Here is a 14314-nt window from a genome sequence, read left to right on the forward strand (position 1 = left end):
CATTTCCATCCTGTCCCTGGGTTGCGCCACAGTGGGAACACGGGTGCTTGAGGAAGATTCCTCCTTGAGAATACCATTGCTGGAGAGAGAAAGCCCTCTGCGTCTTGCTGTGCATTGCTAATATTAGCGTTTTATGTTTTTTTCATGCAACCTAATAGGAAATGATTATTCAAGACGGATGCCCCTGGGGAGCCCATAACCCAGCAGACAATGGTTACTTGCCGAGAATCCTAAGTGATTTGTCATTTTATGTTAAATCACGTCCTTCAAATATTGTGTGTGTTGGAGCAGCTGAAGAACCGTTCATCCCTTACTAGTAATTGATATTACAGTAGCCCAGCTCTATGCATACAGATGTCTATCTTTAATTGCTAGCTCAGGAATAGGTGGAGCGGCCTGGAACCTGGAAAAAGTAGCTAATGGAACTTTTCTTTTGGGACCATGATTAAAGTTTGGAAGTGGAAGTAGAGCCTCATCTATGCAGAGAATGTCACTATGTATAGTTTCATGTAATCTGTGATATTTGTTCAGTCTTTTCTCACATGACTGTTACTTGGGAGAAATGGCAACTTTTAATTAATTCCCCTTTAATGCTTCTACGTTTCAAGTATTTTAAAAAAATCACATAGTACAAGGTGTGTTGGCCCGTTTGAGGGAAAACATTTGCAGTCTCACCGAAGTCCTTTCTGCCCAGGACTGAGCAGTAGCACGGGTACTGGGTGTGTGGAGATACTGACTGTGCCCTTTCCTCCACAGGGACGTCCGCGTTACCCCCACCTCCTCCACCTGCGCCTCCACCACCAGCAGCTCCCTTGCCTCCTGCGAGCACAGAGGCGCCCACACAGCTTCCGCCCCAGGCTGTGAATGGCGTGAGCCGAGGGGCCTTACTCAGCTCCATCCAGAATTTCCAAAAAGGAACTTTGAGGAAAGCCGAAACCTGTGATCATAGCGCTCCTAAGATCGGCTAAAGCTTTGTGTTTACACTTGGAGGGAAAAGTTGTTTTGTTTTTCCTTCCACCTCCAACCCCTAAAGTACCCTCTCTCTGGATGAGTAATTGCTGAGCCAGTACAGTCACATACGACTTCGCAGATGCTCATGTAAGAGGCTTTTCAAGAGGGAAATAGTCTTCAAGTAGAATAAAGTCAGGCTGGCATTGCTGCCTTAAGAAACAGTTTGCTCCTTTGTTACTGTTGTAAAGGAGTCTTGCTCTTCCTCTAATGGTCATCTTTTGGTGGCAGCAGCGTATTGGAATCAATTATTTCCACCAACAGAAGGAAGTGGACAAAAAACAAAAACAATGACAATATACAGTCACAGCGGTGAACGGCCTTTGTGTTGCAATCCCTCCTATCCCATCAGACAGCTCCTAGAAATGTTCCTTTCATAGTTCATTTCTCTATTCTAAAGCATTTTCTGGTTATTTCTTAGATAACTCCCATTTTTGCTACCTTAATTTCATCTTAGACATTAACACTGTAGCCCAAAGCATAGTTATGTCGCTGAGAGTCAGAGAAGCAACTGAGTTCTTCATTTTCCCTTGAAGTAGAACGGGGAAAGTTCGTAACAGTCTCTTTAAGTTCAAACAGGAACTCCATTGTGGTTACAGAACTCAGGGCTGCTAAAGAAACTACTCTAGACTCTTAGTTCCTTTTAGTTAGTATGCATCGAACAGACAAAAAAAAGTTGACATCAGAAAAAGCTCTTGCCAATTAGAGGATCTTCTTAATCCTCAGCAATTAAGTCAAGTTTGGCGTTTGTGGGGGTGGGTTATTATTACAACACAAGTACATCTGGCAAAATCAGTTCTGATTTTCCAAAGATTTATCCAAATATATCATCTTTTTAATGTTACTCATTTATTAGAAAGATCCTTTATCCTATGATTTGCTTAAACCCTTAAATAAATTGCACTTTAAAGGATTATAAATAATCCATCTAAAAATTCAAGTTACACACATCAGTGTTGGTTACTATGCAGAGAGAATGTCATTGTGTATAGTTTCATGTAATCTGTGATAAATGTTCAGCTGTATTTTTTATTAAAATAAACCATGTCTAGAAAATGTGTTGTTTGTAGCTTGGCTAGATATTTTAAATGGGAACTTTTTGTAGTAACTTGGGTAAATATAAAGAAAAGATTCACACAGTATTTCTGAAGTTTCCTCCCTACCTATTCTATCTCTATTTTCTTTTGTGTTGTATTTTCCCTCTTAATTAATAAGAGCTAACAATCCTGTCTTCCTGTTTTAATTAGGTACCACTTGTATGCTTCTATAACTAATTTAAATCTATCTTTTCCATCTCAGCTTCTGAAGAGGGCAGTGTATGGCAGAACGTGTGTTTGTTGGCAGTGGGAAAAATACCTGACACAGATTTTGGTTTAACTTTAAAGAGAACCTACTAGAATTAGGCATTTGAAGAGTCGGGGGGCAAGTTCCTGTTTTAAGTAAGTGATGCAGTCTAGGAGATTAATGATTACTGATTAGTTCCTGATGGCAGTAATTTCTTAACAGAATTTTAAGACTTCTATCCCACATTTATTATCTCAAGAATATAAAAATACAATTAGTCATAGTTAGGAATTCCTTTATTCCTTATCAAAACAGTCTAACAGTAAATGTAGATTATATGCTTTTATTTTTACATATAAGTTATCTTTTTTTTGGAGATATCTTTCATCAGGACTCTTGCCACATTTATACCTTGTCCTTCTAGTGAGAGGGTAAAATTTTACATTAATCGTATTCAAAGAACATGGCTATTGTAACAGACAAAAAAAGCGTGGAACCTAGGCAGGAGAGTGGAGAGTTTTTCCAGACACATTTAAACTTCTTCCCAGTACAAAAACATCTGTGTTGTTGCTTTAGACATAACTTTACAAATCAAAAGGTCTTATAGGACAATCCAGATGAAATGTCATTAAGTATTTTAAGGAAATCCCAATGACTTGAAATTCAAGTCCAAGCTAGATATTTAGTGTTTTCTTTATTGCAAATATGATGTCTTTAACCTGAGGTACAGAGTTGTCTTCTAGAACCTTTGCATAAGGCATAGGGACATCGGCACCGGTGACACGAACTACAGGAGCATCCAGAAAGTTGAACGCGGGGCCTAAGAGGGAAGGAGGCGCAAATGAGAGAGGCATGAAAAACCAGCTGAGCACCACCACCTCAGCATAGCAGGTATGGCTGCCCAGAGAAGGAAAATCTGAAGAAGGAAATCTGAAATCTGAAAGGAATGCTAATTACAGAGAATTGTTTCTGGTCTTGCTTTTTTAAACATTTACCCAAAGGAAAAATTCCAAGCTGACAAGTTGAAAATTCAAGTCATTTGACCACCCCTAGCTTTTGATTGTTTTGTCCTGTAACACAGTGTTTATTATGGTTTAACTGTTCTGGAATCAGTTTCTCTGAAATACCTTCCATGATCCTGGCACAGATTTCAGCTCCTACTCCAAACTGTGGCCAGCCTCCTTCCACAGTTACAAGGTGATTGGTCTTCATGACACTGGCTTCTATTGTTTCAACATCCATTGGTCTGATGGTTCGCATATTTATCACCTAAACAGATAATAAATAGCTTTACAGAGCCACTTCCTCACAAATACAGTCTTATCCCCAAAATGCCACTTCCTTTCTTGTTTCCTGTTAATCTTTGGGTCTAGGGAAACATAATCTGCCCATTCATGAACAAAATGTCAAAAGGGAAACTAATTAAAACAAAAATCTTTATCTCTACTACAAGCAGCTTTGGTCACTTACAGAACTCACTTATCCTCCCTTGGCATTAACTTCCTCCTCATCAAAATAATAACTAACATGTGACTGCTTACCCTGTACCTGGCACTACACTAAGTATAATTCTACAACCACCCTGACGGGACAGTAAATGTATTATCCTCATTTTATAGCTGATGACAGATTTAGAGTACGTAACATGCCCAAGTGTAACTAGGAAGTGGTACCTCCTGGTTATGAAAGGGTTAGACTCGATGACTTCTAAGTTTTCCCTTCTCCCAAACTCCAGCTCCAAGGTTGGATCTTAACTTGACAAAATACATACTAAAAAGATCCACACCCTAGGTGGTAGAAGGCTAGGTATTTGAAAAGCAAATAGGTTCCCAGCTTTAAGCAGAGGCAGAACTAAGTGACAAAGCAAGATTTTATACCTAATTAACCTGTTATAGAACTCAAACGCCTCTTTCTGGGTCTTAAACTTAAAGGGACCTTTCTGATTCTTTTTTTTTTAATAAATTTATTTATTTTTATTTATTTATTTTTGGCTGTGTTGGGTTTTTTTTTTTTTTTTTTTTTTTTTTTTTTTTGGGTTTATTTATTTATTTATTTATTTATGGCTGTGTTGGGTCTTCGTTTCTGTGCGAGGGCTTTCTCTAGTTGCGGCAAGTGGGGGCCACTCTTCATCGCGGTGCGCGGGCCTCTCACTATCGCGGCCTCTCTTGTTGCGGAGCACAGGCTCCAGACGCGCAGGCTCAGTAGCTGTGGCTCACGGGCCCAGTTGCTCCGCGGCATGTGGGATCTTCCCAGACCAGGGCTTGAACCCGTGTCCCCTGCATTGGCAGGCAGATTCTCAACCACTGCGCCACCAGGGAAGCCCTGTGTTGGGTTTTTATTGCTGCGCGTGGGCTTTCTCTAGTTGCAACAAGCGGGGGCTACACTTTGTTGTGGTGTGCAGGCTTCTCACTGTGGTGGCTTCTCTTGTTGTGGAGCACGGGCTCTAGGTGCGCGGGCTTCAGTAGTTGTGGCTCGCGGGCTCCAGAGCACAGGCTCAGTAGTTGTGGCGCACGGGCTTAGTTCTCCGCGGCATGTGGGATCTTCCCAAACCAGGGCTCGAACCTGCATCCCCTGCATTGGCAGGCGGATTCTTAACCACTGCGCCACCAGGGAAATCCCCTGATTTTTTAAGAACAAGTGAATATCCACTCACCTCACATTCAATTCCCTCTTTAGATAGCACCGTCGCAGCTTCTAAGCAGTGGCTCACAGGTCTTGAATGGGAAACTATGGTTACATGTGTCCCTGAAACAAAGTGGTCACAGATCAGAGGTCAGGTTGAAACCAAAGACACTGTCCTGCTCTGCAGCCAGCTATGGTTCTTCTTCATTTTAGAATCTTAAACTCAACTACATTCCAGCGAGATGAGGAATGTGGCAGCCCTCCTAGAAACGAAATACAAATCTACTGGACCGAGATTTAGAAAAGAACAAATATATGCACAATCAGGGCATGACACATTTTAAACTTGAACTCATCCTATAATTTCCTAGTCAAAGTAAAGGGCAGTGACTTCTAGACTGAATTTGATGAACATAAATAGAGGGCACGGATTACAAATAATGTTTACACGTATACTAATTTCTCTTACCTTGCCTTTCTATTTTAGCTTTTCCAATAGGAATCAGAAAATCTTTTGACTGAGCCTCTGGGGGAAGTTCAAAAGGAACTCCATACATCAATTCATTCTCCAGCACCACCACTGCAAAATATAAATATTTAAACCAAAGTAACTACATGACTAAAAATGTATATGCAACACTATCATTCATATTGTGAAAAGTTTCACTGTGCTGATTAGGAAGCCTCATACCTATCGTGTCCAGTAGCCTTGAGGATGGTTTAAGTACAGACATCTGTAGTCTGGGCGATCCTGATTTTATCTATGGGGTTAAACCGGTGTTGTAGGTATGCAGCAAATTTCTCCGGTATCTAATTGGCCCCGTTATAGTCAGAAATAAGAAAAACACATTTTTTTCCTATCTTTACTATATCTGTAAATCACTAACATTTTATATGATATGTCTAAGCCTAACTAGAAGTCTTTAATGGTTCCTTCCATGCAGATATTTCATTTTTGTTCTTTAATGTTCAAAAGAGACCCACAACACGTCACACTACTGACCTGGATTGTTATCCCGAATGGCTGATTTAATAAGTCCTTTTGCATCCTCTGAACTCCAGGGGCTGACCACCTTTAAGCCTGGGCAGTGCCCATACCAGGCAGCAAAGCACTGTGAGTGTTGGGCAGCTACGCCTGCTGAGGCGCCATTGGGCCCCCTGAAGACGATGGGCACAGGCTGAGAGCCCCCTGACATGTAGTAGGTCTTGGCAGCTGAGTTTATAACCTGGTCGATGGCTTGCATAGAGAAGTTGAAGGTCATAAATTCACAAATGGGCCGCAACCCAGCCTGTCAAATCAAAAACATAGATGTTAAAAAGACTAGAAACGGCAATTTAGAGTGGCAAACCACCACTTCGCTCCCCCAACATTCAAGCAATATTTTTAAAAGGTCATGTTGAAAGTAATCTCTTTGCATAAGATTCATAAAGAGGACTACATACCATAGCAGCACCTACAGCAATTCCAGCAAAACCCATCTAGAACGTAAAACGCAAACATAAGTAAAAATCCACAAAAATTAGAACAGTGGGAACACTTTAATAGACATGCCCCTCAAAGGTCTGCTTCCTGATGGAAGGCTTACCTCAGATATGGGAGTGTCTATGATCCTCTTATCTCCATATTTCTTCCACAGGCCTCGACTAACCTACAATTAAGCAATGACCCCATTACTTTTAATTGTACTGGGGGCAAATGGCCACCTCAATTTTGTATAGCTTTCATGTATCTTGGTTACCTTATATGCCCCATCATATTGGGCAACTTCTTCCCCAAGTAGAAATACCTTCTCATCTCTTTCCAGCTCCTCATCCATACCTTGATTTATAGCCTCACGAACTGTCACCTGTCACAGGTATGGGAAAGCAGTCAATAAGCTACAGCATTACTTAGGCTACTACTGAGATTCTCTCTCTTGACCTAGGCTGCCCACAGCACACAACGTAAAAACTATCACTAGAACAGGCTTCTCTTCAAAAGTTCAAAAAATTGAAAAAGTAACATTTCTATCACTCATAGCCAGTCTTTGATTGGATGTGTAAATGAGAAGTATACTGAACACTTTATTGATGTGCACCTAAGCTTAAGAAATCTGCTTGCTGGCCAGACCAGCTCATAGGTGGCTTCCTAAGTAGAAAAGTGTACTAGTTAATTTTATTTCCACATCTGGTACACTGTGGGGCAGAGAACAGTCAAGGAAGCCTAAATACTACTACATATTGAGCGCTCACTAGGTGCCAGGCACTGCCAAACACTTTGCCTTCAGGATGTAGGAGTTATTTTACTACACAGGTTGGTAGAATCCTCCAGTAACAAAAAGGGGAAGAGAGGGCAATTCCTCAAAACGCTGAACACAGAATTACCATATAATCCAACAATTCCACTTCTAGATATAGACCCAAAAGAACTGAAAAGCAGGGACTCAGATAATCGCACACCAATGTTCACAGCAGCATTATTCACAAATCCAACAGGTGGAAACAACCCAAATGTCCATCAAAGATGAATGGATAAGCAAAATGTGGTATATGCCTACAACGGAATATTTATTCAGCCTTAAAAAGGAATGAAATTCTGACACATGCTACAACATGGATGAACCCTGAAAACATGCTAAGTGAAATAAGCCAGACATAATAGGACAAATGCCGTATGATTCCATATATAGGAGGTCCCTAGAATAAATTAATAGGCACAGAACGTACAATAGAGGTTACCAGGGGCTAATGGGAAATGGAGAGTTATTGTTCAATGGGTACAGTTTCTGTTTGGGATGATGATAAAGTTCTGGTGGTGAATGGACAACGTGGTGAATGTACTTAGTCCCACTGCATATACAGTTTAAAAGGGTAAATTTTGTTATGTATATTTTACCACAATAAAAAATTTTAAGGGGGAGGGTGAGGGAAAAAGCGTCAAGTCTAGTTCCCTCAGATCGGACATCTGATTCCCCTGAGCCTCGCGCGGGTGACATGCGGCCCCAGCCTCCGCGCCGGGACGAGGGGCCTCGCCGGCCCGGCTAGCGTCCAGGCCAGTTACCTGCAGTGCAGCCGGCGCGGTCCGGTGGAAGCGCCTCCTCAGCAGCCCGGAGACCTGGCGGGGGGGGAGAGAGAGAGAGAGAGAGAGAGAGAGAGGGAGGACGCTCAGAGGGGACGCAGACTGGGCAGAGATCGCGCAGGGTCATGGGCCCGAGAGCCGCTGCCGACCTGCTCAAGGGGTCTCCGCGTCAACCCAGCCACCACCGCCATCTTAACCGTGTCCTCTAGCCGCCGCCGAACGACAACACAGCAGGGACGCGGACTAGTCAGGCCCCATTTCCCCTGCCGGCGCGGGCCAATGGCAGGGCACGGCGTCTGCGTGCCCCGCCCCCCAGGGCGTCGGGGGCCGAGGAGGCGTGTCGGGGGTCTCGCCACTCAGCCTGAGGCAACCTGGGATCAACGTTATTGAGAGCTGGCGGCTGCTGGCGCGCCGGTTGCACGCCGGGAGCACGTCCCTGCGTGTTGATACGTGGATCGCGGGGACCAAAAATCAGACTCTAAGAAGCATAACTCGAGGCCGAGGGACCTTCAGAATTAGGCCAGGCTTCTGCAGGCGCTGAAATTCTTTGGTACGAAGTAGCCCTTTTACACAGTTTGGTGACTGGGGATTTACAGTCTTAGAGGTGAGCCTAAGTTCTCTTGGAAGCACTGTCTGTTCGCTCTCTTTTTTTTTTTTTAACATCTTTATTGTAGTATAATTGCTTTACAATGGTGTGTTAGTTTCTGCTGTATTACAAAGTGAAGTAGCTATACATATACGTAATCCCCATAGCTCCTCCCTCTTGCGTCTCCCTCCCACCCTCCCTATCCCACCCCTCTAGGTGGTCACAAAGCACTGAGCTGATCTCCCTGTGCTATGCGGATGCTTCCCACTAGCTATCTATTTTACATTTGGTAGTGTATATATGTCCATGCCACTCCCTCACTTCGTCCCAGCTTACCCTTCCCCCTCCCCATGTCCTCAAGTCCATTCTCTCCGTCTGCGTCTTTATTCCTGTCCTACCCCTAGGTTCTTCAGAACCTTTTTTTTTTTTTTTTTAGATTCCATATATATGTGTTAGCATACGGTATTTGTTTTTCTTTTTCTGACTTACTTCACTCTGTGTGACAGACTCTAGGTCCATCCACCTCACTACAAATAACTCAGTTTCGTTTCTTTTTATGGCTGAGTAATATTCCATTGTATATATGTGCCACATCTTCTTTATCCATTCGTCTATCGATGGATTTTTAGGTTGCTTCCATGTCCTGGCTATTGTAAATAGTGCTGCAGTGAACATTGTGGTACGTGACTCTTTGAATTCTGGTTTTCTCAGGGTATATGCCCAGTAGTGGGATTGCTGGGTCGTACGGTAATTCTATTTTTAATTTTTTTAAGGAACCTCCATACTGTTCTCCATAGTGGCTGTATCAATTTACATTCCCACCAACAGTGCAAGAGGGTTCCCTTTTCTCCACACCCTCTCCAGCATTTATTGTTTGTAGATTTTTTGATGATGGCCATTCTGACTGGTGTGAGGTGATACCTCATTGTAGTTTTGATTTGCATTTCTCTGATGATTAGTGATGTTGAGCATCCTTTCATGTGTTTGTTGGTAATCTGTATATCTTCTTTGGAGAAATGTCTATTTAGGTCTTCTGCCCATTTTTGGATTGGGTTGTTTGTTTTTTTGATATTGAGCTGCATCAGCTGCTTGTATATTTTGGAGATTAATCCTTTGTGAGTTGCATTGTTTGCAAATATTTTCTCCCATTCTGAGGGTTGTCTTTTCATCTTGTTTATGGTTTCCTTTGCTGTGCAAAAGCTTTTAAATTTCATTAGGTCCCATTTGTCTGTTGTTCTTTTTATTTCCATTTCTCTAGGAGGTGGGTCAAAAAGGATCTTGCTGTGATTTATGTCAAAGAGTGTTCTGCCTTTGTTTTCCTTTAAGAGTTTGATAGTGTCTGGGCTTACATTTAGGTCTTTAATCCATTTTGAGTTTATTTTTGTGTATGGTGTTAGGGAGTGTTCTAATTTCATTCTTTTACATGTAGCTGTCCAGTTTTCCCAGCACCACTTATTGAAGAGGCAGTTTTCTCCATTGTATGTTCTTGCCTCCTTTAGCAAAGATAAGGTGACCAAATGTGCGTGGGTTTATGTCTTGGGCTTTCTATCCTGTTCCATTGATCTATGTTTCTGTTTTTGTGCCAGTACCATACTGTCTTGATTAATGTAGCTTTGTAGTATAGTCTGAAGTCAGGGGAGCCTGATTTCTCCAGCTCTGTTTTTCTTTCTCAACATTGCTTTGGCTATTCAGGGTCTTTTGTGTTTCTATACAAATTGTGAAATTTTTTGTCTAGTTCTGTGAAAAATGCCATTGGTAGTTCGATAGGGATTGCACTGAATCTGTAGATTGCTTTGGGTAGCATACTCATTCTCACAATGTTGTTTCTTCCAATCCAAGAACATAGTGTATCTCTCCATCTGTTTGTATCATCTTTAATTTCTTTCATCAGTGTCTTATAGTTTTCTGCATACAGGGGTCTTTTGTCTCCTTAGGTAGGTTTATTCCTAGGTATCTAGGTATTTTATTCTTTTTGTTGCAATGGTAAAGGGGAGTGTTTCCTTAACTTCTCTTTCAGATTTTTCATCATTAGTGTATAGGAATGCAAGAGATTTCTGTGCCTTAATTTTGTATCCTGCTACTTTACCATATTCATTGATTAGCTCTAGTAGTTTTCTGGTAGCATCTTTAGGATTCTCTATGTATAGTATCATGTCATCTGCAAACAGTGACAGCTTTACTTCTTCTTTTCCAATTTGGATTCCTTTTATTTCTTTTTCTTCTCTGATTGCTGTGTCTAAAACTTCCAAAACTATGTTGAATAATAGTGGTGAGAGTGGGCAACCTTGTCTTGTTCCTGATCTTAGTGGAAATGGTTTCAGTTCTTTGCCATTGAGAACGATGTTGGCTGTGGGTTTGTCATATACGGCCTTTATTATGTTGAGATAAGTTCCCTCTATGCCTACTTTCTGGAGGGTTTTTAACATAAGTGGGTGTTGCATTTTGTCGAAAGGTTTTTCTGCATCTATTGAGATTATCATATAGTTTTTATTCTTCAGTTAGTTAATATGGTGTATCACATTGATTGATTTGCATATATTGAAGAATCCTTGCATTCCTGGGATAAACCCCACTTGATCATGGTGTATGATCCTTTTATGTGCTGTTGGATTCTGTTTGCTAGTATTTTGTTGAGGATTTTTGCATATATGTTCATCACTGATGTTGGCCTGTAGTTTTCTTTTTTTGTGACATCTTTATTTGGTTTTGGTATCAGGGTGATGGTGGCCTTGTAGAATGAGTTTGGGAGTGTTCCTCCCTCTGCTATATTTTGGAAGAGTTTGAGAAGGATAGGTGTTAGCTCTTCTCTAAATGTTTGATAGAATTTGCCTGTGAAGCCATCTGGTCCTGGACTTTTGTTTGTTGGAAGATTTTTAATCACAGTTTCAATTTCAGTGCTTGTGATTGGTCTGTTTATATTTTCTATTTCTTCCTGGTTCAGTCTCAGAAGGTTGTGCTTTTCTAAGAATTTGTCCATTTCTTCCAGGTTGTCCATTTTATTGGCATAGAGTTGCTTGCAGTAATCTCTCACGATCCTTTGTATTTCTGCAGTGTCAGTTGTTACTTCTCCTTTTTCATTTCTAATTCTATTGATTTGAGTCTTCTCCCTATTTTTCTTGATGAGTCTGGCTAATGTTTTATCAATTTTGTTTATCTTCTCAAAGAACCAACCTTTAGTTTTATTGATCTTTGCTATTGTTTCCTTCATTTCTTTTTCATTTATTTCTGATCTGATCTTTATGATTTCTTTCCTTCTGCTAACTTTGGGGGTTTTTTTGTTCTTCTTTCTCTAATTGCTTTAGGTGTAAGGTTAGGTTGTTTATTTGAGATTTTTCCTGTTTCTTGAGGTAGGATTGTATTGCTATAAACTTCCCTCTTAGAACTGCTTTTGCTGCATCCCATAGGTTTTGGGTCATCATGTTTTCATTGCCATTTGTTTCTAGGTATTTTTTGATTTCCTCTTTGATTTCTTCAGTGATCTCTTGGTTATTTAGTAGTGTATTGTTTAGCTTCCATGTGTTTTTATTTTTTACATGTTTTTTCCTGTAATTGATATCTAGTCTCATAGCATTGTGGTCGGAAAAGATACTTGATACAATTTCAATTTTCTTAAATTTACCAAGGCTTGATTTGTGACCCAAGATATGATCTATCCTGGAGAATGTTCCATGAGCACTTGAGAAGAAAGTGTATTCTGTTGCTTTTGGATGGAATGTCCTATAAATATCAATTAAGTCCATCTTGTTTAATGTGTCATTTAAAGCTTGTGTTTCCTTATTTATTTTCGTTTTGGATGATCTGTCCATTGGTGAAAGTGGGGTGTTAAAGTCCCCTACTATGATTGTGTTACTGTCGATTTCCCCTTTTATGGCTGTTAGCATTTGCCTTATGTATTGAGGTGCTCCTATGTTGGGTGCATAAATATTTACAATTGTTATATCTTCTTCTTTGATTGATCCCTCGATCATTATGTAGTGTCCTTCTTTGCCTCTTGTAATAGTTTTTATTTTAAAGTCTGTTTTATCTGATATGAGAATTGCTACTCCAGCTTTCTTTTGATTTCCATTTGCATGGAATATCTTTTTCCATCCCCTCACTTGCAGGCTGTATGTATCCCTAGGTCTAAAGTGGGTTTCTTGTAGACAGCATATATATGGGTCTTGTTTTTGTATCCATTCAGCCAGTCTATGTCTTTTGGTTGGAGCATTTAATCCATTTACATTTAAGGTAATTATCAATATGTATGTTCCTATTACTATTTTCTTAATTGTTTTGGGTTTGTTATTGTAGGTCTTTTCCTTCTCTTCTGTTTCCTGCCTAGAGAAGTTCCATTAGCATTTGTTGTAAAGCTAGTTTGGTGGTGCTGAATTGTCTTAGCTTTTGTTTGTCTGTACAGGTTTTAATTTCTCCGTCCAATCTGAATGAGATCCTTGCTGGGTAGAGTAATCTTGGTTGTAGGTTTTTCCCTCTTATCACTTTAAATATGTCCTGCCACTCCCTTCTGGCTTGCAGAGTTTCTGCTGAAAGATCAGCTGTTAACCTTATGGGGATTCCCTTGTATGTTATTTGTTGCTTTTCCCTTGCTGCTTTTAATATTTTTTCTTTGAATTTAATTTTTGATAGTTTGATTAATATGTCTTGGCATGTTTCTCCTTGGATTTATCCTGTATGGGACTCTCTGTGCTTCCTGGACTTGATTGACTATTTCCTTTCCTGTATTAGGGAAGTTTTCAACTATCATCTCTTCAAATATTTTCTCAGTCCCTTTCTTTTTCTCTTCTTCTTCTGGGACCCCTATAATTTGAACGTTGGTGCATTTAGTGTTGTCCCAGAGGTCTCTGAGACTGTCCTCAATTCTTTTCATTCTTTTTTCTTTATTCTGCTCTGCGGTAGTTATTTCCACTATTTTATCTTCCAGGTCACTTATCCGTTCTTCTGCCTCAGTTATTCTGCTACTGATTCCTTCTAGAGAATTTTTAATTTCATTTATTGTGTTGTTCATCACTGTTTGTTTGCTCTTTAGTTCTTCTAGGTCCTTGTTAAATGTTTCTTGTATTTTCTCCATTCTATTTCCGAGATTTTGGATCGTCTTTACTATCATTACTCTGAATTCTTTTTTCAGGTAGACTGCCTATTTCCTCTTCATTTGTTTGGTCTGGTGGGTTTTTACTTTGCTCCTTCATCTGCTGTGTATTTCTCTGTTTTCTCATTTTGCTTAACTTACTGTGTTTGGGGTCTCCTTTTCACAGGCTGTAGGTTCGTAGTTCCCAATGCTTTTGGTGTCTGCCCCCAGTGGGTAAGGTTGGTTCAGTGGGTTGTGTAGGCTTCCTGGTGGAGGGGACTGGTGCCTGTGTTCTGGTGGGTGAGGCTGGATGTTGTCTTTCTGGTGGGCAGGACCGTGTCCAGTGGTGTGTTTTGGGGCGTCTGTGAACTTAGTATGATATTAGGCAGCCTCTCTGGCTATGGGTGGGGTTGTGTTCCTGTCTTGCTAGTTGTTTGGCATGGGGTGTCCAGCACTGGAGCTTGCTGGTCATGGAATGGAGCTGGGTCTTAGCGTTGAGATGGAGATGTCTGGGAGAGTTCTCACCTATTGATATTATGTGGGGCCGGGAGGTGTCTGGTGGTCCAATGTCCTGAACTCAGCTCTCCCTGCTCAGGGGCTCAGACCTGACACCCGGCCGGAGCACCAAGACCCTGTCAGCCACATGGCCAGGTATGTGGGGAGTTTCTTGCCTTTTGGGAAGTCTGAGGTTTTC

The 14314-nt window shown here is 41.0% G+C and overlaps 3 protein-coding genes across 7 annotated transcripts in view; 2 read left to right on the forward strand and 1 right to left on the reverse strand.

Moving 5' to 3' along the window:
- The window catches only part of PXK (PX domain containing serine/threonine kinase like), a 75108-nt gene extending 73042 nt beyond the window's left edge, over positions 1–2066 (forward strand). For all 4 annotated transcript variants that reach the window (XM_061195457.1, XM_061195455.1, XM_061195458.1 and 1 more), the window contains one exon: positions 757–2066. In XM_061195457.1, the coding sequence (XP_061051440.1) occupies positions 757–943 (187 nt within the window). In that variant the 3' untranslated portion in view covers positions 944–2066. The remainder of the gene's footprint in view (positions 1–756) is intronic.
- Positions 2067–2570: 504 nt separating this feature from the next.
- Positions 2571–8258, reverse strand: PDHB (pyruvate dehydrogenase E1 subunit beta). Its single transcript, XM_061197084.1, has 10 exons — positions 8122–8258; positions 7955–8008; positions 6654–6761; positions 6501–6563; positions 6358–6393; positions 5918–6203; positions 5384–5494; positions 4946–5037; positions 3420–3561; positions 2571–3112 (listed from the first exon to the last, which is right to left on the reverse strand). The coding sequence occupies exons 1-10, from the start codon at positions 8161–8163 to the stop codon at positions 2967–2969; spliced, it is 1080 nt and encodes a 359-aa protein (XP_061053067.1). The 5' UTR covers positions 8164–8258; the 3' UTR covers positions 2571–2966.
- An 84-nt stretch (positions 8259–8342) lies between these two features.
- The window catches only part of KCTD6 (potassium channel tetramerization domain containing 6), a 58489-nt gene continuing 52517 nt past the window's right edge, over positions 8343–14314 (forward strand). Inside the window, exon 1 of one of the 2 annotated variants that reach the window (XM_061197085.1) lies at positions 8343–8576. The gene's annotated coding sequence lies outside the window, so the exon portion shown is untranslated. The remainder of the gene's footprint in view (positions 8577–14314) is intronic. The other variant, XM_061197089.1, reaches the window with a different exon arrangement.

Source organism: Eubalaena glacialis, chromosome 7, assembly GCF_028564815.1.
Source record: "Eubalaena glacialis isolate mEubGla1 chromosome 7, mEubGla1.1.hap2.+ XY, whole genome shotgun sequence".
NCBI classification, from domain to species: domain Eukaryota; kingdom Metazoa; phylum Chordata; class Mammalia; order Artiodactyla; family Balaenidae; genus Eubalaena; species Eubalaena glacialis.